General features: G+C 22.4%; 1 protein-coding gene across 1 annotated transcript in view; it reads right to left on the minus strand.

Moving 5' to 3' along the window:
• LOC122499927 (metabotropic glutamate receptor 2-like) overlaps positions 1-23,810 on the minus strand; it is a 214,009-nt gene that overhangs the window by 122,483 nt on the left and 67,716 nt on the right. The window contains exon 2 of the mRNA XM_043608519.1: positions 15,018-17,530. Within this exon, the coding sequence (XP_043464454.1) occupies positions 15,018-17,496 (2,479 nt within the window). The 5' untranslated portion in view covers positions 17,497-17,530. The remainder of the gene's footprint in view (positions 1-15,017; positions 17,531-23,810) is intronic.

Here is a 23,810-nt window from a genome sequence, read left to right on the forward strand (position 1 = left end):
TTATTTTTTTGTATTTAAAATTTAAATAATTGAATTCTAGTAGAATTTTCTAATAAAAATTGATTTAAAAATGAATTTCAGTTAAAAACAAATGAATTTAAAAATTGTCAAAAAACTTTTTCAAAAATTATTAAAAATAATGGATTTATAAAAAAATTTTAGTTATAAAACTCAATGCAGATTTTCAATTATTTTTAATACAATTTTAATCGAGTTCCACGAAAAATGTAATTATTCTTAAAAATTTTATTAAAAATCGTCGAAAGAATTGAATTATTTGAAAATATGTTGATAAAATTCTTTATGAGAATTGAATTTTAAGAAACATTCAATTCATTAATAAATTTTTTATTTTTGTATTTAAATAATTGAATTCTAGTAGAATTTTCTAATAAAAATTGATTTAAAAATAAATTTCAGTTAAAATTTTAGATAATAATTGAATATTAAAAGCAATATAAAGTGAATTTTTATAAATATAATTGAATTTTGAAATTAATTTTTTTATAAAAGTTTAATTGAATTTATTTATATTTGAAGTTTTTATTTTCTTAATATATATTTAATTGAAGAATTTACGAATAATTTAAATTTGTAAAATAAAATATTGTAAATAAATGGATTTTGAAAATTGTCGAAGAACTTTTTCGAAAATGAATTGATTTAAAGAAAAATTCTTAAAAATAATAATTGAATTCAAATGATGAAAATAATTTTGAAGAAGTACAATATTCTTATAATATAAAATAATTATTTTATTAATTTGACATTTTTAATTATTATAAAACATGAAGAAATCGATTACTGCGAGTCGAAGACTCGGAGTGATTGATTTCTTCATGTTTTATAGTTATGAAAAAATTTAATTTATTCTTTTAAGTAAAATAATTTTTTTTGGTCCGTATTTTTAAATACTTTCACTGGTTCAAGCCCTGTTACTAAGTTAAATATATATTTAAATGATATAAACAATTTTTGCCTAAATTTTGTCATAGATATCAAATGTAAAATTTAATTACACAATAATATAAAGTTGAAAAATATTATTTTACGAATTAAAATTTTTTTTAATTAACAATCACTAAAATTGAGATACTAAAATTTAGTAGAATTCATGTAGAAATTCTGTAGAAAATTCACTAGAATTCATATAGAATGATTTTAGTGGAATTCTATAGAACTTTTTCAGCTGGGAATATATTTAAAATTTATTCTCAGTTCATGTAATAGATAATAATAGTTTTAAAAAATTTATGGAATAATGTTTATTAAACAAGAATCGATTTTTCAATTTTGCCTTGAATTTGTCAATATACTTACATCTCGCAGTGACACAGGAGAAAAAAGTGTCACCGATGTTTTAATATATTTTCTCTAAAAGAAAAAAATGTTTAAATATTCTTTTTTTCTTCAGCTTGTCGCGTTTTACAACGCGAAACTAATATTATGAAGCAGACTGTCCGCATAATTCTCACCTACATTCGGATTATTTAGAGACTGAAATTAGAATTTCAAAGTTGACAGTGAATAATGTGAGGCGACGCGACATATATACAGAACCACAGCAAACTTCTCTGTGTACTTTTCAGATCAGGTGCATATTATCTTCACGTGATACAAAGTTTCGGAGGATTTATTATCTATATATATAGTGTTTGTTAAATCAATCCCTGGCCAATGAATTGTTTAATGAATTTTAATAAATCAATTATCTTTTCCTGATAGGGATTAATTTTGAAAATATTAAAATGAATAAATCACTGAAAATTAGTTCGTGTAATAACATCAATAATAATAATAATAATAAAATATAAATATTAATTTATATTCTATATTAATGGTAAAGAAAAGTAAGAATAATTAAATTTTATATTTTCTTTGTATTATTTTTTAAACTTAATTTTTAATATTTTTAAAATTATAATTATTCGATGTTTTTTAAATTAAATTTTGATATATTTTTTATATTTAATTTTTGATCTAATTTTAATTTTTAGTTCTTGAAAAAGTTTTAAATATGTCAAAGTTGTAGTTCCAATAATGAACCGCAATTAAATGAAAGTTTATTTAATTATTTCTTTATAAAAATGTGGGACAAGTTAATAAAAATAAAAAATTATTTTTAAAATAGAAAATATTTTTTCTATTTTGATTATTGGATGTGGATTTTTTTATTATTAAAAATATAAATATTAATACATTAAAAATATTAATATTAATGAATACCTACATTAAAAAAATTAATATTGTATATTATTATATTAGAAATATTTTATTTACATTTTTCCATGTTGCTTTTAGATAACGGTGAATATTAATAAATAATATTTTTATAGATGAAGATAATTTTATTTGGAAGATAAATTATTTTTTTATTTAGTCTTTTTTACTATCATGTTGACACTTATATATGTAAAGTAACATTAAAAAAGAGCTTACTTTGATTACATGTATTGGCAACATAAAATCGATATACAGCCTGGGAAGATTACATGCTATCGGTTCGCAATACTTTCCATAAAAAAAATTATCGTTTCCTTCAACTTTATTACAAAACAGCTTAAAAATTCGATAGATTAGAAAAGTTCTTTTTTTGAAACTATACTCGATTTATTATCTAATAGTTTTATTAGGTATTAAAAAAATAACTTACTGCGTTTAAAATTTACTCACGTATTTTTGATAGTATTGTAATTTTATTTTTTACATATTTTATTCATTTACTTTTTGTTTAATCTTAATATTAAATAATTAAATAAAAATACATTAAATTTATATATATTTTTCTTATAACAACTTAAAAATATTTTCTTGTATTTATTTACTTTGCATATTATTATGTAAAAAGAATATTCTTGAAAATTTAAACACTTTGTTTTTCTTTAAATTAAAATTTTGTATTACTTTGTTTCTCAAGTAGATGAAAATAATTAACTTAATGTTTTAAAAAAAAATATTTTTCTTTATACACTGAAGATAATGAATCGATAAATTCTCATAGCAGGACAATAGGTTGTAATAAAAATGTGCGGAATTCTTTAAGTTCTTCAAATATCTCGATATACATATTTCAAATCTATCGGACATAATAAGATCGTAAAAAATTTAATATATTTTTTAAGTAAATTTCGTTTTTAATATTTATTATTTTAATCATATAAGATTTGTTATGAAAATGAAGTTATATTTTCATTAAAATAAAAATATTTATTAAAATGAAAATTTTTTATAAAAATAGAATTTTCTTCTTAGTATTATTTTAATAGGGTAAATGCACTAGTAGTCGGACACTTAAGGATACAATCTTAAATTATGGTTTTTTTCTTGAAATAGCAAATATCTTCTGTGTTTATAAGCACATTATTAATTAAAGGAGTTCTTCAGGATTAAAAATCATATAAATTTGTTACAAATAGTTGAGTATTTAATAAAATATAAACATTTTAATAAAAAATTACAAATGCTTTAGTAGTCGGACACTTTTTCCCCTTGTTTCTATAGTCGGACATCTGTCAGATATTTAGAATTTATAAAGTAAAAAAGATAATTTTTTAATTGCTATCTGCTGGAAAATGGAATTAAAGCATATTAGAAGTTATTAATATAATATTTAAACCCTATAAGTTTTAATATTTATGATTAATTATCAACAAAACTTTGTGCCACTCATCGCGCTACTCGAAAATGGTTGTATCTATAGTCGGACACCATGATTTTTAAAACAATAAATAAAATATTTCTTGTTTAATTATTTTCGAAAATAACACTATTTTAATAAAATATAAACTTCACACATTCGTTTTGTATACTTTTTAAAGTAATTATCACAATGCATTATTATTTATTTGCCAAAAAACACGAAAGTGTCCGACTACTAGTACTGTCCGACTATACCCGCACTTACCCTATAATAAATAACTTTTATTAAAATAAAATTTTATTTTTAGTATTTGTTTTATTATAATAAATATTTTTATAAATATTTTGATGGGAAAACAAAAGATATTGATGAGTAGTTTAAATTTTCATAAAATTTATCTGGAGTTATAATAAATAATACAGTTGGGGGAAATAATTTTAGAATTAAGAAAATTTTGATATTTTAATATTTGAAAATTTTTATTTTATAAAAGAATATTGTCAATATCATAGATTGATGTAGGAGTTACTTTCATACCGCGCATATAACAGACACGAGTTTATAGAAAGCACCTGCGTTCCATACTTGAAAGACTCACTGTTATTTCTACTGAGAGAGTTTAGATGTCGTACAATATAAAATATGCTGTACTTTATCGATACGATATCATGAAGAAGGTCTCAACAAGTAAAGTTCCTCTACTAAGTTAAAGCTTCATTTGCCATATATTCATGCACTAAATATCTCGCAGCAAATAAATTATTACTTTTTTTCATAATAGTCAATCGTTAAAATTAATTTAACTAATTAAAATTAATTTTACTAATTATTAAAAATTAATATTCAAGCTACAAAAAAAGTTCATCTATTTTAGAAATTAAAATTTTTTCCATATTGAAATTTTAAGACAATTTTTTTATTTTTTAATAAACTGTCAATTATTATAAAAAATTTATAGAAATATATTGTCGTATTCCCACGACAAAAAATATCATGGAAGTTTTTTACATATTAAGAATTTTTTTAATTGTAAAATTATTCGAAAACATCAATCAATTCATTTTTAAATGAATATTTAATCATTATTATTATTCCATTGAATTATTATATTATAAAACATGAAGGTATCGATCACTCCGACTCTTCGACTCGGAATGATTGATATCTTCGTGTTTTATAATAATTTAAATTTCCATAAAAGTTTCCCAAAAAAAACAATTAAATTATTTCCAAAAATTTTAATAAAATTCTTCGCAAGAATTAAATTATTTTTACAAAAAATAAAATTTCTTAAATGAATTCAATTATTTTTAAAGAATGTAGTAATTTATTGAATAAATGAATGTTTATCAAAATTGAATCCTCATAAAGAATTTTATCAACAAATTTTTAAATAATTGAATTTTTTCGACGAATTTTATCGACAATTTTTTTTAAATAATTGAAATCTTTTGAAAAATTTTATTAAAATAGTAGATATTGAAAATCATTGAATTGAGGAAAATGTTTGAATGAGTAATTGAAATTTTGCACAGAATGTTGTCAAAATTTTTGAAAATAATTACTTTTTGGAAAAGAATTTTATTATTTTTAAAGGTAATTGAAATTTTGACGTGTCATTTTTAAAAATTTTTGAACATAATAATTGAATTTCTGCGAAAAATTTTATTACATTTGAAAATAATTGAATTCTTACGATGAACTTTATTTAATTTTTTTTTATAAATAATTGAATTCTTGAGAAGAAGTTTATGAAAATTGTGTTTTAAATAATTGAATTTCTTCGAAATTTTTATTTTTTATGAAAATAATTTAATGTGTACTTAGAATTTTTATTAACACTTTTTTTAAATATATGCAATCTTTTGAAAAATTTCATTAAATTAATAGATATTGAAAGTGATTGGATTGAGGAAAATTTTTGAATAATATTGAAATTTTGCGAAGAATTTTATTACTTTTGAAAATAATTGAATTTCTACAATCATTTGTAACTTTTTTTAAATTCACTTTTTTCCAGTACTTTTATAAGAATCCCTGACTTTTCCTTAACCGATTCTACTTTTCCATGAAATTTTTTGACGTTGGTTCATTTGGGAAATTTGAAGTTTGACGAGCAATGATAGAAGAAAAAAGTTCATAGGTATTTTTTTAGTTTTACATGAAATCGAATCGATTAGATCGAAAGTAGTGTGGGAAAGATTTAATCAGACATATATTTGGAAAACAATCAAGATTTTTAAAATATGGTTTGTCTTCTAATTTTTTCGTGCTGTCTGACTAAAATTTTTTTTTATTCTTTTTCAGTTTATAATACTGAATTTTTTATTTATGTATCAGTAGTATAAACAGAGTTTCGTCAGACGCACACAAAAGAGAAGTTTTTATATGTAAAAAGAGCGATTTTTATAATTAATAGTATAGGAAATTTTAACTCAAAAAGATACAAAAATCAATAAGGATTAAATATTATTTTATATTTGTGTATGTCTGATGAACAATTTTTTGCACTATTTTCAATAAAGAATGCTTTTTACGAATGATTTGATCTTTTTAGTACCGAAATTAAAATTCAGATAATTTGAATAGAATAAAACTATATGAAAAAAAGGTTTTTTATTTTAGAAACTTTTGAAATAAATTAAATTGTTTAGACATTATTTTTTTATGCCAATTAAATATTTTTTACTGTTAATGTTACTCTGTGACATGATTTATAAAAAATAGAAAAAAGTATAGAATGAAAATGAATAACAACTGGTTAAAAACAAAATTTAGGAAATTTTTAGTAGTAAAAACGTATTTTAGTCAGACTCATATAAATATTTTTCTTGTTCAATCAATGTTTTATTTATATATCAGTTGATTAAACAGACTTTGATGAGACGTATAGACACGATAGAAAATTTAATAAGTAAATAGTTCGTTTCTGATTAGCAGTAGTAGAAGAGAGATTTAGTCAATAGTGTAAAAAAGTTTTAATCAGACAAAAAGATCTGTAAAGTCTAGAATCATAATTTTTATTGGATGTTCTACTAAAAATTTTATAATTCTACTTTTTTAATAGTAAAATTAAATAAAATGATTTATTTATTTTAAATTTTTTCGTCAGTTTTTTCTGTCTGACTAAAATTGGTTTATACTATTGATTTTTGAATAGACTTTTCTCTCATCTGAAGTGTCATACAAAAATTTTTGTTGAATCAGAAACAAATAATTATTAACGCTTCGAAAACTATTTGAGTTACTCTAAATATCAGTAGAACAGCGATAGTTTTGTCAGACACAAAGTGGAGTAAAATGCCTTTGGTCAGACGTGCATATCGATGGAAATTCTTTTAAAGAAAGCGTTTTCGATTTGCAGTAGTATAATAAATTTTCAGTCAGACCTAGAGGAAAATCTATGGATTTTAAATTAGTGTCAAGTATTTTTTGTCTGTCTGACTAAAACTTTCTCATACTACTCGTAATAAAAAACTTTAGTCGTTATTAATGTCATCTATCCTCTGGCGTTTGATCAAAATTTGTTTACACTATTTCGAGCTATCTGAACTCTTTTTCAACAATAGCAGTAGTCAATACTTCAAATGTAAATACAGAAAAAAAAATTTTCTTCTACCTTCAAATTTCAAATTTCCTTTACATTCAAATTTCAACTCAAGTTTCTTATCTTTCAATAAATTGTCAATTATTTTGAAAATTTATAGAAATGTATTATTATATTCCTTTGGGAAATTTGTAGTTTTGAAGTGTGTACGGTGATAAAGAAAAAAGTTCTTATCGATTTTTTTAGTTTTGCATATGATATCGAATCGATTTACACACTCATGCAGCCAATTTGTTTTCAAATTCCTGTGTGCGAAAATGGCAAATGGTGTTATATATCAAGGTAAATAATTCTCGATTCAAATATCCATTTTTTTTTGCTTTTGAAAGTCGAGACACAGAAAATAAAGTAAGTTTTATGTGGAAAAAGCCGACGAAAAATTGAATTTTAATTGAAAAAAGTAAAAAAAATAAATAAATGAAGGGAAATTAAAAATTTTAAATTATAAACGACTTCCGCAGGGGTGTGATTAAAATTTTCTTGTAACACTGCCGATCAATAATTCGATATTTACTTATAAAATGGTCCACCTTTTCGAACGTTTGACCAAAACCTCTTTACACTTCTGACGTTCAATTAAAATCTCATTATAACTGTAAGGACTCACTTTAACTATTATAATAGTTCTGTCAAAACAAGCTTTTACTATTGCAAATTAATTTAATTTGCGTTAATTTAATTTTAATTAACTGTTTTTAATTTTGAAAATTTATTTTTCAAATTCAATTTTAGAAAATTAGTTTTCAAAATTGATCTTCCGAGAATTAATTAATTTTCGAAATTGAATTTCCGACAATTGTCAAAATTTAATTTTCGAAATTTAATTCCCAAAAATTGTAGGGGAGACTGGGACGAAAAGTTAAATTGTGAAAACAGTTAAAATTCATTATCTTTCGAACGGAAATAGTTAGAGCATTGCAATTTTAATTATAGAAGGGTGTTATCACCCTAAATAAATGTTCGGAGTTGTGTGCAATTCTGTTAATTTTTGTGGTGTCTATATTGAAAGTTTTTTTTCAACCTACTTTTGAAAATTTTTTCGAAAAAGAAGATATCAACTTTTAAGTATATTTTTTGCATTTATCCTCACCGCGATTTTTTTACTCCATTATTTGGGTCCCCTGAAGAGATACCTAAAGGTATTTCCTAAATATCTTTAGTCAGATTTTTTATATTTGTTGTTAAAGCCAAAAACGCACCCTGGGGTGAAAAGTTAAATGTATTTTTACATGTAGTTAAAAATTTTTTTTTTATTTTTCGTTTTTTTGGGTTTATTTGTTTAAAAATTATTTATTTAACATTGGGCAAGTACTCTGTCGAAAAACAAGACCGTTCACATAAAATAAACCAAAAAAAAAATTTTTTTTTTTGAAATTTTAATTTTTTAACTTTACAACTATTCTAAAGCTTTTGTTAAATAAACAAAGATCTTTTATTTACTAAATTACTTGTTTACGCATACCTTAACTTATCTACTACTTATCACCTATCAGAAAATAGTTTTAGTAGGCTAAAAATAGAATTTAACTCTTCGCCCCAGCATGGGGCGAAAAGTTAAAAAAAAACAAAATTTTCAAAAAAGGACAAAACATGTATTTTATGCGAAAATATCAGGAACTTTTTTATTGAAAGTTGTAGAGGACAACTTGCCCTACAATATTGATATACAAATATTTGCATCTAAGCGGATTATATTGCCAAAAAAAATCATTTATGCAAAATTTAACTTTTCGCCCCAGTCTCCCCTACAATTTGAATTTTGTCTTGTGCAAATATTATAAAAATTTTTACGCGTGAAAAATATGCAAATTATGGAAATAATTTACCACTGCAATGTTACAAAAGGCGAACATTCATCATCAAATTATTTTGTGATTATTATTTATGAATTTATGCTTCATTGCGCATAGAGGAAGAATAATATGCTGTGAACACCTATTGGACAAGTGGAAAATAATAGAGAAAAGCGAACAGATATTAAATCGTAGAATAGGAGAAAATTAATTAACGAATATATCATTGTCAAGGAGAGAAAAGTGGAAATTTTTTTTTGAAAACATTTAACTTGTACAGTTTTTTGTCCAATGGTTGACATTACTTTTATTTAAACGCAGATTAAGGAATAAGGAAAAAGTCGTCAAGTGTAATTAAAAATTTTAATTATAATTAAAAAGAGGAAGTGGTAAACGAAATTTTTTTTACAAGATTTTGAGTCACATTTAGTTTTCTTTTTTCCCCGTTTTCGTTAAATTTTCACATAACTTATCTTCACAACAAAACGATGTTTTTTTTATCATTTCATGCTTCAACGAGAACATTGCAGTTCTACGATTAAACTGAGATTAAAACACACACACAAAGACATAGACACATTTACACGAAAAATGACCCCTTGAATTAAAATATGGTAATGATATATTTTCTTCAGTTTGTTGAATTTTTTTCGTTCGCATGAGAATTAAAAGTTGACTTTAAAAAATAAAATTGAAATTTCTTGAAAAAATGGGAAAAAATTTCTAAAATGATAGAACATTTTTTAAATAATAACAAAAATTTGTTCATTTAATTTTTTTCATTAAGGAAACTTTTTTTTTAGAAGAAAATTGAGAAGAATTTAATTTTGATTGTGAAATTAATTTAAACTAGAGATAATTTAGAGGTAATTCAAAAATAGTGCATAATTAGTTTTAAATTTCAATTAGTTAGACAGAAGGGAAAATAACTTTTGTCGGCAAAATCCAATAAGTCTTAAGATTTGGAGTCTGTAAAGTATCTTTTAGGATTCTTGTAACGTTTTAATCTCGTTTTAAGAGACTTAGTCTTGAAGAAGAGAATCTCATTCGCTTTTTCTCGTAATCTTTTTTAACTTACCCATAGAAAAGAATGTATTTCGCATTCTATATAATATGTCGGGGCAGAAAATTATATGCGATTGTATTAAAAATTCCATTCCCGAGAATTCAAGAAAACTTGATTTCGTTTTATTGCTTCATAAGAGAATGGAAATATTTATCTCTATAAATAAATAAATAATTAAATAAGTAAGTAAATAAATAAATAGATAAATAAATAGATAAATAAATATTTATATTAATTAATTAATACATTAATATGGTTAATAATTTAATTATAATCTTAATATTTGAATTATTAATTAGTTGAAAAAAGAATTTATTTTAAATATTAGTAGTATAAACATAGTTTGGTCAGACACTGAAAAGATGGAAAATATAAACAAATTAAGCATCTTTATTAGAAGTAGTGTAAGAAAATTTAAGTCAGACAGAAGACATAAAAAATTTAAGTATTTTCTTAAATCTATAAATTTTTTTGTCAGTCTGACTAAATGATTTTTATACTACTGCGAATCAAAGCCGCTTTATTTACTTAAAAAATTTTCCACCATTATGAACGTCTGACCAAAGACTCTTTACTCTACTTCCCTTTACGTAAAAACTTGTTTGAATGTGAATTTTTATTTCTGCAACTCTGACCAAAATGCGCTTTTACTACTTCAAGTCAAATAAATTTCATTTTATGCGTTATTTATTTTACTTTATTTTTTTTCTTTCTTTACTTTACTTTTCTTGTACTTTTTTCGCGCCCAACTAAAGTGTTGGTATTCTATTGCTATTTGGACTAAATGAAACATTTTCTGAAATATTTAAGTATTTTTCGATAAACTGAAAATATTATGAAATATTTTGAGACTGGTAAAAAGCTTTTCTATGTCATTGCAGTTAAAAGAATAAGAGTATTCAGATATCAGTAGTGTAAACAAATTTTAGTCAGACAAAAAACAGATAGAAAAATTAGTTTAATTAGAATAGAAATTACTAAAATAGTTTTCGAAATTTTAATAACTATTTTTTTCTGATTTAACCAAAACCTTCTGATGACACTTCCATTTGAGAGAAAAGTCTATTTAAATATCAGTAGTATAAACCAATTCTAGTCAGAATAGAAAAAATTGCCAAAGAAATGTAAGATAAATAAATTATTTTATTTATTTATACTGTTAACAAAATAGTATGAAAAATTTTTAGTCAGACATCCACTGAATATCATAATTCAAATTAAAGATCTTTTTGTCTAATTTTTTAATTAGAGATAAAGATCTGTAAAGTCTTTTTATACTACTGCTAATTAAAGACGCTTTCTTTGCAAGATATTTTAACTCTATCTATGGCTGACCAAAGACTAATTACTTTACTGACATCTAAATGAAACCTTATTTAAATGTGTTTTTTTTTTAAGAACGTCTGACCAAATAGAGTTTTTACTACTTAAAGTTAAACAAATTTTACTTAGAAAAAAAACCTAATTTAATTTGTATTATACTAATATATTTTTATTTACCACAAGTAGTTTAACAAATATTTTAGTCGGACAATTAGCTCGAAATAGTGTAAACAAAGTTTGGTCAAACGCCAGAGGGTAGATAACATTAATAACGACTAAAGTTTTTTATTACGAGTAGTATGAGAAAGTTTTAGTCAGACAGACAAAAAATACTTGACACTAATTTAAAATCCATAGATTTTCCTCTAGGTCTGACTGAAAATTTATTATACTACTGCAAATCGAAAACGCTTTCTTTAAAAGAATTTCCATCGATATGCACGTCTGACCAAAGGCATTTTACTCCACTTTGTGTCTGACAAAACTATCGCTGTTCTACTGATATTTAGAGTAACTCAAATAGTTTTCGAAGCGTTAATAATTATTTGTTTCTGATTCAACAAAAATTTTTGTATGACACTTCAGATGAGAGAAAAGTCTATTCAAAAATCAGTAGTATAAACCAATTTTAGTCAGACAGAAAAAACTGACGAAAAAATTTAAAATAAATAAATCATTTTATTTAATTTTACTATTAAAAAAGTAGAATTATAAAATTTTTAGTAGAACATCCAATGAAAATTATGATTCTAGACTTTACAGATCTTTTTGTCTGATTAAAAATTTTTTACACTACTGCTAATTAAAGACGATTTCTTTAAAACATATTCCACCTATCTATGATAGGTCTGACCGTAGATTATTTACTTTACTGACTTGTTATAGAAACCTTGTTTGAATGTGGATTTTTTAAACTTGGCTGACAAAATAGATTTTTTACTACTTAAAGACAAAGAAAATTAAAATTTTTAAAAATGTCTTAATTTATTAAGATTATTATTATTATTAATATTATTATTATTATTATTATTATTATTATTATTATTATTATTATTATTATTATTATTATTATTATTATTATTATTATTATTATTATTATTATTATTATTATTATTATTATTATTATTATTATTATTATTATCTTTATTTATTTATCTTTATTTATTATTATTTATCTTAATTTATTATTTATTTTATTTATTTATTATTAATATCTTAATTTATTCGTGTTAGACTAAAAGTATTTTTTTACCTCGAGTAGTTTGAAAAAAATTGTAGTCTAAATTTGAATTAGTAAAAATGTTTACTAATTCTAATTAGTGACTGACTTTTTGCTTCTGAATTAGTAAATTTTACTAATAAATAGTCTTTTCTACTTATTTATTAGTAAAATTTACTAATTCAGAAGCAAAAAGTCAGTCACTAATTAGAATTAGTAAACATTTTTACTAATTAAAATTTAGAGAGTGTCTTATCGAAACATTTAGTTGTACCAAATTTTTTATTTATTTGCTATTAGATAACTGTTCGTTTATTGAAATCAAATTAATTTTTTTCGCTTTGTTTGTAGTAATTATATCTTTAAAATGCTTATTATTACTTCTGTTTAAAGAAAAGTTTCTTACACTACTGAAATAATTATAATAGTTTTTCTCTTTTAAGTAGTGTAAACAAATTTTTAATCAGACACAAAAAACGTCCGTTTGGGACGAAAAAAATACAAAACGAATGTTCAGTATTTTTTCGTCGTAATCTCTCAAAACCTTTTTGATTTTCTATCTATGTTTGACTAAAGCGGTCTTATACTACTGAAAATCATATTTCACTTTCTAATTTCCACTTAAAAATATTTATTTATTTTTTATTTATAGGAAACCGATTACTTGTCTATCGACAAATAATTATTTACTTAAAGTAAATAATTGTACTTTTGAATCAAATTTAATTGTGTTTGGAACCATTAATTTTGGTATTTGATCCAAATACCATTTAATTGACTTAAATAAAAATTATTTGTTACAATTAAATATTTATTTGATACTAGATAATTGATCGTATCTTTCAATCAAATAAATTTCTTTTTTCAGTTATCAAATAAAATTCTTCTCTGCGTGTAGAGTAAATTAATAAATAAATTTATAAATAAATAAAATTAACTATCTTTAGATAGATTGTATATTATATTATTATGTTATAATTATTTTTATTTTATAATTAATTCAAAAATGTAATGACAAATAGAAATCATCAGAATTTTTTTCACTTCTTTCATTAAAAGACTAAAATTTTGTTAAATATTATGTTTTGTCAAATTGAAATTATGCAGATTTTATTGTTCTTTACTTCTAAACAAGATTAGAAAATTGTTAAACAACTGTGATTAAGAAATAGAAAATTTATTTATTTTGCATTATTTTTGTTTATGAATCACAATTTTTTTAACAAAATTATTATTTTGTTTTAGAAAAAGAAGAAAAATATTTGCACAACTCCTATTTTTAATCTTATTTCTGGAACATGATTTTCCACAGGAATAAAGACATTCAAAAATTTCAAATTCAAACCTTTTTTAAATTAAACTTTTTTAAAATTAAATTTTTTTTCTCCGAGTCGAAGACTCGGAGTGATCGATTTCTTCATGTTTTATAATAATTAAAGATGACCAAGTAATAAAATCATTATTTTTTATTATAAGAATATTGTTACTGTAACTTCATCAAAATTATTTTTATTATTTCAATTGAATTATTATTTTCTAGAATTTTAAATTATTTTTTATGAAAATAATAATTGAATTCCTTTTAAAAATTTTATTATTTATAAAAATAATTGAATTCCTGTGAAATTTTTATTATTTATGAAAATAATTAAATGTTTGCATGGAATTTTATTAAAAAAATTTCAAATAATTGAATTCTTTTTGGAAAATTTTATTAAAATAGTAGATATTGAAAATAATTGAAATTAGAAAATTTTTGAAAATAATTGAAGTTAGGACAAGAATTTTTATGACATTTATGAAAATAATTGAACTTTGGAGAAGAATATTGTTATTTATAAAGATAATTGGGATTTTTACGAGAATTTCAATTTTTTTCAAATTTTGAACATAGTTGAATTTTATTTATTTTTTTTTGAAAGTAATTGAATTTCTGCAATTATTTGAAATTTCTCCAAAATTGAATATTTTTAGTGTTTTTAACAAAAATTTAAATTAGATAATTTTTTAATTCCATTATTTTTAAAATTGCTAATTTTATTTAAAAAAGGCAGTAAGTTTTTGAATTCTATTGAAAATCTATCAGTAAAAATTTTCCAATTCTGTTATTTTTAAAATTGCTGCTAGTATAAATATATTTATAATTTATTTATTTATTTATTTTTATTATTATTTTATAGAAGAACATTCTTTTTATAGTTTGGTAATATTGGGTGGATAAATTTCCACTAAATTGAAAAAAAATTCTCCGCCATTGAATTTTTTCTCTCTCAACAATAATAAAAGAAATTGAAGTAAATTATCAAATAAGATGTGCTAAAAAAAAGAGGAAAATTGAAAAAAACTTTTTTTTTTTCTCTCTAGCTCACCTTTAATGAAATCCACAGCCATCTCGAGTCCATACGTGTCCTTGTCACAATCATCGAGAATGTGTGCACCAATTTTTACGCCAGGCACAATTTCTTCTTGGTTAAGTCGATCGAGTGTGTAGAGCATAGCTTCTAGAGCTTGAACTCCACCTTGTGGCATTACTGGTCCACATGTAATTGTATCCTCTCTTTCATGGACCATCATCAAACCGCCCAGAACAAGATCACCCTCCACCACTGCACTATGCTTCACTGGCCACAAATTCACGGGCGTGGCAATTTTCGTAAAATTTTCTCCATTTTCATCCTCATCTACCTCTCTAATTAAACTCAGATTAAAATAATTCTCATTTGGATTCATTTTCAACAAGATAAGACTCGAATTTAATGCGGCAATTTTATCGAAACTTTTACTCAAATTCAAACTTTCATTATTATTATCTCCTTTCAAGGTGGAATTTTTCTCTTCATTTTTTTGATTTGATAATTTTTGGGGAATATCAAAAAAGGGGGTGGTGGTAATTTTTAATGATGGAATGGTTGATGGTTTTATAGAATCGTGAATATTTGAGAGAATTGTTGTTTTATCGAGGGGATTTCTTATCTCACTGGCAATAAAATTTGAATTAGAATTTATCTCTTGTGATTTTTCACTTTTGGAATAGTCACTGGAATTTGAAGATAAAGGGGAAAAGTTGGGTATTTTATGAAAATCGGTGGGAAAATTTTGCGATTTATTGTTTAGTAGAGAAGTTTGAGTGAATAAGTTTTTTGAATTTTTGGGGGGAATTTGATTTTCTAATGAATGAAAAGTTACGTTATTGGTTGACGTTAAAGGACTCTTGACTACTTGACCTCTCTTCGTCTTTCCATGGGAATAATTTAATTTACCCTTTGGTCCTTTATTCATTATTCTTGAAATATCATTCGAAGTGTCGTCTTTCTCTTCTTCGTTGTCGTTTGTATTGTCCTTTATTTTATTCATTATCGTTGGTTCAAGTTGTACAGTTAATGATTCGTTTAGAATTTCCATCTTACTTTTATTGTTTCTATTTTTCTTTTGTTCGGGAATGAAATTTTTTACTCGTCTTTTTGTTAATTTAAATAAAGTTATTCGCATTTTTCGTTGGAATTTGGAACTTTTTCTTTTATGTTTTCTTAATGTTTCGGGTGAATTTTTTTTTAATTTACTCGTATTTTTGTTATTATTATTATTGTTGTTGTTATTATTATTGATGTTATTATTATTATTATTGTTGTTGTTGTTGTTGTTGTTGTTGTTGTTACTATTGTGAAATGTTTTTTGACTGTCTGTCGAATTTTTCTCGAGTGGTAATGATTTTAATAATGGATTTTTTGATTCTAGAGCTCTTATTTCAGATTTGAAATTGTCTTTAACTTTTTGGAATAAATTCACTTTACGTGTCGGTGAACCAATTTCGGATTGAAATTCACTTGCCTCGTGGAATAAATTTGAAACTTCTCGAGTCGTTGAATCTTTATTGACTTGAATTTCACTATTTCGATTTACTATCTGGGAAAAAGTTTTATCACTTTTAATTTGCTTATTTAATACAGAATTCACTGTTGTCTGGTGACTATTTGATGAAACTTTCCGAGTTGGAAACTTTGATTGGGAAAAGTTCTTAATGGTAAATAGAGATTGATTTAATTTGGCTGTGAATTGAGCTCTTTGTGAATTGATACTATAATCATCGGTTAAGAAACTATTGGTATTTGATTCTTGAAATGTCCGATAATTTGATGAATTGAAAATATTTACATTTTTAATTTGATCAATTTTTATTTGTTTGGAGTTATTTTGTTTTTCGGAATTATCTTTTTTGGCAATAATTTCAAGTAATGGGGTTTGATTAAAATTGTTGGAGAATTTCTTGGTAATTTTATTGCTTTGCGGAAGTAGTTGGAGAAAGTTTGTTTTCGAATTGGTTAAATGAACATTAGTGTAATTTGCCTTCGATGTGATAATAAAATTAGAAATTTCGCGACTATTTGATTCATTAATCTCTTTTTGACTTTGATGCTCATCGAGTGTGATGGTTAATTTAGTTTTTGATAATTTGGGGAAAATTTCACTTGAATTTTGTTTTGTGGTTAAATTTGCACTTTGAGCATTTGTAACTGAATAAACATTAATTAATAATAATTGAGTTGTTGGAACTTGTGTTGTTAGTGGAGTGGTGAATTTAGTTTCTCGAGTGATGAAAGTTGTTTTAGAGGATTTTCGATTTATCATTTTCTGTTCATCTTTATGGAGGATTGAAGGAGATTTTCGGTTTTCGACGACGATGGAAGTTTCTGCTCTTCTTTCGCCGATGCTTTTTCGCTCGAGTGAATTTCCAACAGTGGCTGGGGAATTTGGCGAGGAAGTCGAATAAGTTATAGGTTGTTGAGTAAAACCGTTTGCAAGAATAATCAGCGAGGCCACCAGGGCCGTGAGGCCATAAAATCGCTTCATCAGCTTGGCGATTCATAGATCATTTTTTTAAATTCTGAAACAATAAAGGAAAAAAATGGATGAGTGATTTTTTTTTTTTGAAATTATTATTGTGGAATTTTTTTTATTAAAAAATAATGCGGAAAAAAGTTTTTTTTTGTATTCTTCTATGTGTAAAGGTATTTTTTTTTTAAAGCAAACTTTCATTAAAGGCGTTTTTTTTCTTTTTTTTTTGTGAACGCCATATTTGCTCGAGCGCATTTTTGCTATATGAAAAAAGTTCAAACGTATTATTTAACTTTTATACGGAAGGATATTTTATTTTCATATTCTTTCAGAGAAGCAATTTATCTGTGAAAGAATATTATTTATTCTTGTACTGTATTATTTTTGAAAAAGCTGTTTTTTAAATCTTCTTATATTTTTATCTGTTTGAAAAGTACTTTTTAAATGTGACAAATATTTAATCTTTATTTTTGTAATAATTATTTATTTATGTAAACTCTTTAAGGGCTTACAAATATGAATTGACTTAGAAATATTTAAAAATTTTTAATTTTAAATAAATATTTGAATGCTTTGAATGTGAAATTTTATTTTATGGAAAAATTAAAATTATCCAAAAGTTCTGAACTTAGAAATAAAGGAAATTTAATTATTTCTGCTTCAAATTTTATTACAATAATTTTGTGTCAGTATAAAAAAAATTAATTATAAAGTTTCTGAATGTAAAATTTCAGCTTTAAATTTTTCCAATCAGTAATTTATAACAATATTTTTAATCGAAAATATTTCTTTCATTTGAACGTTAAAAACTTGTAGATCGCAAATTAGAACTTTTTAAAATGTTATAATTTGTTCTCTATAACTTTTAAAATAATTTTTCAGTTTAAATATTTGAATTTAAAAATTAATTCATTGCAAATCATTAAATTCTTGCGAAGAATTTTATGAAAGAATTTAAAAACAATTGAATTTCTTCGAAGAATTTTATCAAAATTTTTGAAAATAATTGAATTCATTCAAGGATTATTATTGAAATATTGAAAATAATGATATTCTTTCGAAGAGCTTCTTTAATTTTTTGTATATAATCGACTGTGTTAATAATTATAATTAATAATTTTATTATTAAATTATTAATATAGATTTTCTTAAAATTATTGATAGAAATTTAAATTCTTTTGAACCATTTTACTAGTTTTCGTAAATAATTAAATTCCTTTGGAAAATTTCTTTAAGTTTTTTGAAAATAGTAATAGTTTTTTTTTAATAGTTTTAATTGAAAACTATGGAAATATTAAAATGTTACGAACAATTTCTTTCAATTTTTTAAAATAATCGTGTATGTTAATAAGTGGAACCAAAAATTAGATTATTGAATTTTATGAAAATTTTCAGAAATTAATTAATCTTTTTCCAGAATTTTATGATAACTTTTGAAAATATTTGAAATCTTTAGAGAAATTTTATTAAAATTTTATTGAAGACAATTAAATTCCTAAGAAGAATTTTTTTATTTTTGTGAATAATTTTACGAGTTATAAAAATAATTTGATTGTCTTGAATAATTTTTCGATTTATAAAAATAATTTAATTGTTTCGAAGAATTTTATTGAAATTTTAGAAAATAATTTAATTCTTTCAAAAAAATTTTCTAACAAATTTTTAAAAATCATTATTGAATCCTTTCGTTATCTATAAGTTATCTATAATTTTTAATTTTATAATTATTTACAGTTTAGGTATATTTATTTATAGTACAAGAATATTGTTTCTTGAAAATTCAGTATTGCTTCCGAAGCAATTTTTACTCCTTTATAAAAATGTGACATATTTTTTTTATGTTTCTCGAGAATAAGGAAAAAATTTTTAATTTTGAGAGACATTCCTCTTAATATTTATTATTAAAATATTTCATAAAATTATGCTTATATAATTCTAGAAAAATATTTTTGTGATCTCTTCTGCTAAGATTCCAATATTATGCAGTATGAAGACTTTAATAATTTATATATATATATATATATATATATATATATATATATATATATATATATTCATATAATATATTTAATATATCAAAGTTTCCCTTTTCAACAGTGGTTAAACCTTGTGAAGCAACGACAGTGGTTTCAGAAATGTAGGTCATGGTTTCGGAAGCAATATACCATTTTCAAGCAACGATATTCTCAAAACTTTCTATTCACTATAATATTTACGTATGTTGCAAATTAAAAAAATTTATATAATTAAAATATAAAATTTTTTATTTTATTTTATATTTTAATTTATTATTTTATTAAATTGAATGAATTATTTTATTTTATATTTTATTTACACGATATAAACGTGTATATATTATGCAATTTAATAAAAAAAATGCTAAATTCCATATAAACTCATTTAGTTAATCTTAATTACATTTAGTATGTTGTTAATTAGCTGCTAATTACAAAAGTGTTTGATGTGATACAAATATTGGAACAAGAAATATTTGCTACTATTATGCATGAAATTACATATTTGATAGTTCTGTGCTACAATCATTATTAAAGCTTTAGAATGTTATTCATGTGAAATAATTATGTCCCATAGCTGATGGAATAACAATTTCATTTCAATAAGCATTTGTATATAATTATATAAAGTAGAAATGAAAATTTTGAATAATTAATAATTTGAAAACAAAACAATTGAAATTTAATGTCCAAAGTGAACATATAGTTTTATACACTTTGGGTAAATGTTTTACTTTTAATATATATATATATATATATATATATATGTTCAGAAGTGCGTGAAATTTATTGTTGATAGTTTGGAATTGTGCCAAATGAAGCGCCCATTTGATGTCTATTCACTGAAAATTCTTAATTGTTTTGTCGTTGAAATGAATCTTAATTTTAGGGAAAAATAACATTTTTTTGATGAATCGGAAAATTATTGAAAAATTATTATTAGTTGATAAAGATTGTAAACATCAAATAAATCTTTAGCGAAAGTATTAAAAGTTACTACATATAAATATTTTAATTAATAATTTATTTGTTATTTAATAAATAAATTAATTATAAAATTCAATTTATGATTAAATTTAAAGTAGGTATAAAATAATTATAAAATTAATAAAAAAAGTAAGTCCCTTTAGTACAGAATTAATTTGTAAATTATAATTGCAAATTAATTATTACATGATTGTAATTCAATGCATTTTGATTTCCATTGTGCTATCTAATGTATTAACTTCGGAAATTGATTGTTGTTCAGGATTGACTCTAAAGTGATAAATTAATTATACCCTGAGGGCACATTTGTTCTTTATGTAGACGTGAAATTACCTCTTACATTCAATAGATAAAAGAATATAATTTTCTATTATATGTTAAACAAAATTGTTTCTCTTCTATTTTTCAATTAAATATATTTAACTCGGAAAATTAAAGCTGTATTTTACTTGTGTATTATTGGTTTATTCCCAGTGGTAAACAAATTTTCGATCCCCAACTATTTGTCTTTCCATCCACATTGGGGATCAAGATTCATGGAATATTTGAACAAATATGAATATAAAGCCAAAACCGATGGCAGTTTATTGACTCAGAGAGAGAGAAAAAATAAAAGAAATAGAGTGTTACGATATTAATGATTAAATTTTCATTTATAAGAAATAGAGTGTTACGATATTAATGATTAAATTTTCATTTATAAGAGAGTTTATGAATAAATATATTAATTGCGCGGAAGGAAAGCTATTAAATACCATTTTAGAGCGGGAAAAATGTTATTGTTTCAAACAGGAACTATTGGAAAAAGATGTAAAAGGTTTATTTTATTAAATTTGAAATACATTCATTTTATTAGATTGTTTGAAAAAATTTTTTCTTTAAACTAAAAATATCGAAAATAAAAAACAAAACAAAAAAAAAATACAAAAAAAAATGTTTCAAACTTATTGAATGTTCAGAATGTTGATATAAAAATAATTCAAAATACTAAAGTAAAAAGAAATTTACTGGGGGTTTCAAATATTTATCAAATTGTTTGTTTTTAGATTCAATTGGAAAAAATTTAATTCAATATTCCCTTCATGGAGAAAACTTTTATTGTAAAAAAGAGGCACTCTGAACTTTAGAATAAATTATCAAATTTTCATATTATAAAAGTGGTGGTCTAAACTTGTGAATAAAATAATATAATAAATAATAATAATAATACAATTAAAAATTGACAAGTTTTGAACTTTCAAATTTATGGAATATTTTTTATTAAAAATATTATAATAAATTATTCTCCCGTTGATATGAACTTATTTTAATTGTCAGAATATTAAAATCGTTTGAAGCTCAGTTCAATATTATCACTATTCAATTGTCAATTTCATATAATTTCGCAAAAGTTTCAGTGTCTTTTATTAATTATATTATTTTTATTTATAAATTTATAATTTTTTTTTTTATTTTTCTCTCTTTTATTGTCCAGCGAAGACATGCAATAATATAAAAATATACAATTTTTTATTTACTTATAGTTTATTTACTAGGTATATAGTATTTTTAATCATTCATTAAAAAGTATGAAATAATATTTACTAACGAATTAATATTTTATATTTGATAATTTATTATTTATTTATAATTTATATTTTTTCAATTACAATTATTAACATATTAATATGCATAAATTGAATATATACAAAAAATTAAAAAAGCTCCTCGAAAAAACTCAATTATTTTCAATACTTTAATAAAATTCCTGGAATGAATTCAATTATAAGAAAAAAAAATTGAAAATAACTTAATCATTCTCTAAAAATTTTAATAAAATTCAGTAATAACATTTTTAGTTAGGTACAATTATTAATAAAAACACAATTATTTTTCAAACTTGAAAGAAATTCTACATAAAATTCAATTACTTACAACATTTTCAGTTAAAATTATTAAAATAACTCAATTATTTTATAAAAATTCAAAGAAATTCCTCAAAACCAATTAAATTATTTTCAATGAAATTTTAATGAAATTCCTCAAAAGAATTCAATTATTTTCAAAATGTTTGATAAAATTCCTCGAAGGCATTCAATTATTTTCTAATTTTTCGAGAAAATTATTTGCAAAAATTCAATGATTTTCAATTTATTAATTTTTAAACTTAAAATATTTAAAGTGAAAATTTTTCAAAAAAAAATAAAAAATAAAAATATAAAGACATACAACTATCATTAAACTGCGAACAAATTATCGGTATTCAACCGATAAAGTACCGACGTAAGAGTACGTTTAGGATTAAGTCAACATTGTATTCTTTTTTATATATTACTCTTCAAAGAGCCTTTGAGCCCGTATATACATTAAATAAATAAATAAATTGTTAATATAGAAGATTAAAAAATTTATAATTATTAATAATTATAAAATTTCAAAAAAATTTTTTTTTATTTAAAATATTTTAATAAATTATAGATAATATTTAAAGTTAAAAACTTTAATTTTATATTTAGCTATTTTTGTAATTATTTCTTTTTTATAATGTCGCGAAATTATTGTATGACAAATTTTGATTAAAGAAAAATTAAATAATTAGATATTGAATTTATCAAAACAATTTTTTGATGTATTTTTTATTTGTGTCAATGTTGTTAGTACTGTTCATGATTAATTTTTGTGACTTTTTTATTTTTTGTTTATTTTTTTTAGGATATAATAATTAGTATGCAAACTGATAATAATAATTATCAACAATAACCATGAATTTAATCCAGCTATCTGAATTTACAGATATATATATTACGGTTTATAGCAAAAAGCAAATAATAATAATTACACATATATGATAATTAATAATAATAGTAGTAATAGAAATAATAAAAATAATGAAAAAACATAATAGTAATAATAATAATACGGAAATTAATGGTATACTAAAATAAATGATAAATTTTTATTTACATTTCTTTCGTTAATTATTTAATTAGTTGAGACAATTCTTATTTCTTTTTTTTTTTTTTTTTGCTTGGAATGATAAATTTTTAATTATCAATTCATAGTATGGTTGAATATTCTAAGAATAATAAGGTGGATGTTTCGTTAATAAAATATTCTACTTTTTTACTTTTGCTTTCTTGAATTTCTATTCTTGTGGCTTCCTTTATATTGAATGAGAGAAGATGAAAGGAAATTGCATCAAAAGCTGTGTGTCCATGGCAAAACTTGAAGTTTCCTTTAATGTTCAGCTTGAACTCAGTTCTGTTTGTTTAAAATGAAGTTAGAATACCATCCACTGTGCGTACTCTTATTCAATGTTGGCAGGCATTGTATAACGATTATAAACAA

This window comes from Leptopilina heterotoma, unplaced genomic scaffold (assembly GCF_015476425.1).
Source record: "Leptopilina heterotoma isolate Lh14 unplaced genomic scaffold, ASM1547642v1 Lhet_18, whole genome shotgun sequence".
In the NCBI taxonomy this organism is placed as follows: Eukaryota; Metazoa; Arthropoda; class Insecta; order Hymenoptera; family Figitidae; genus Leptopilina; species Leptopilina heterotoma.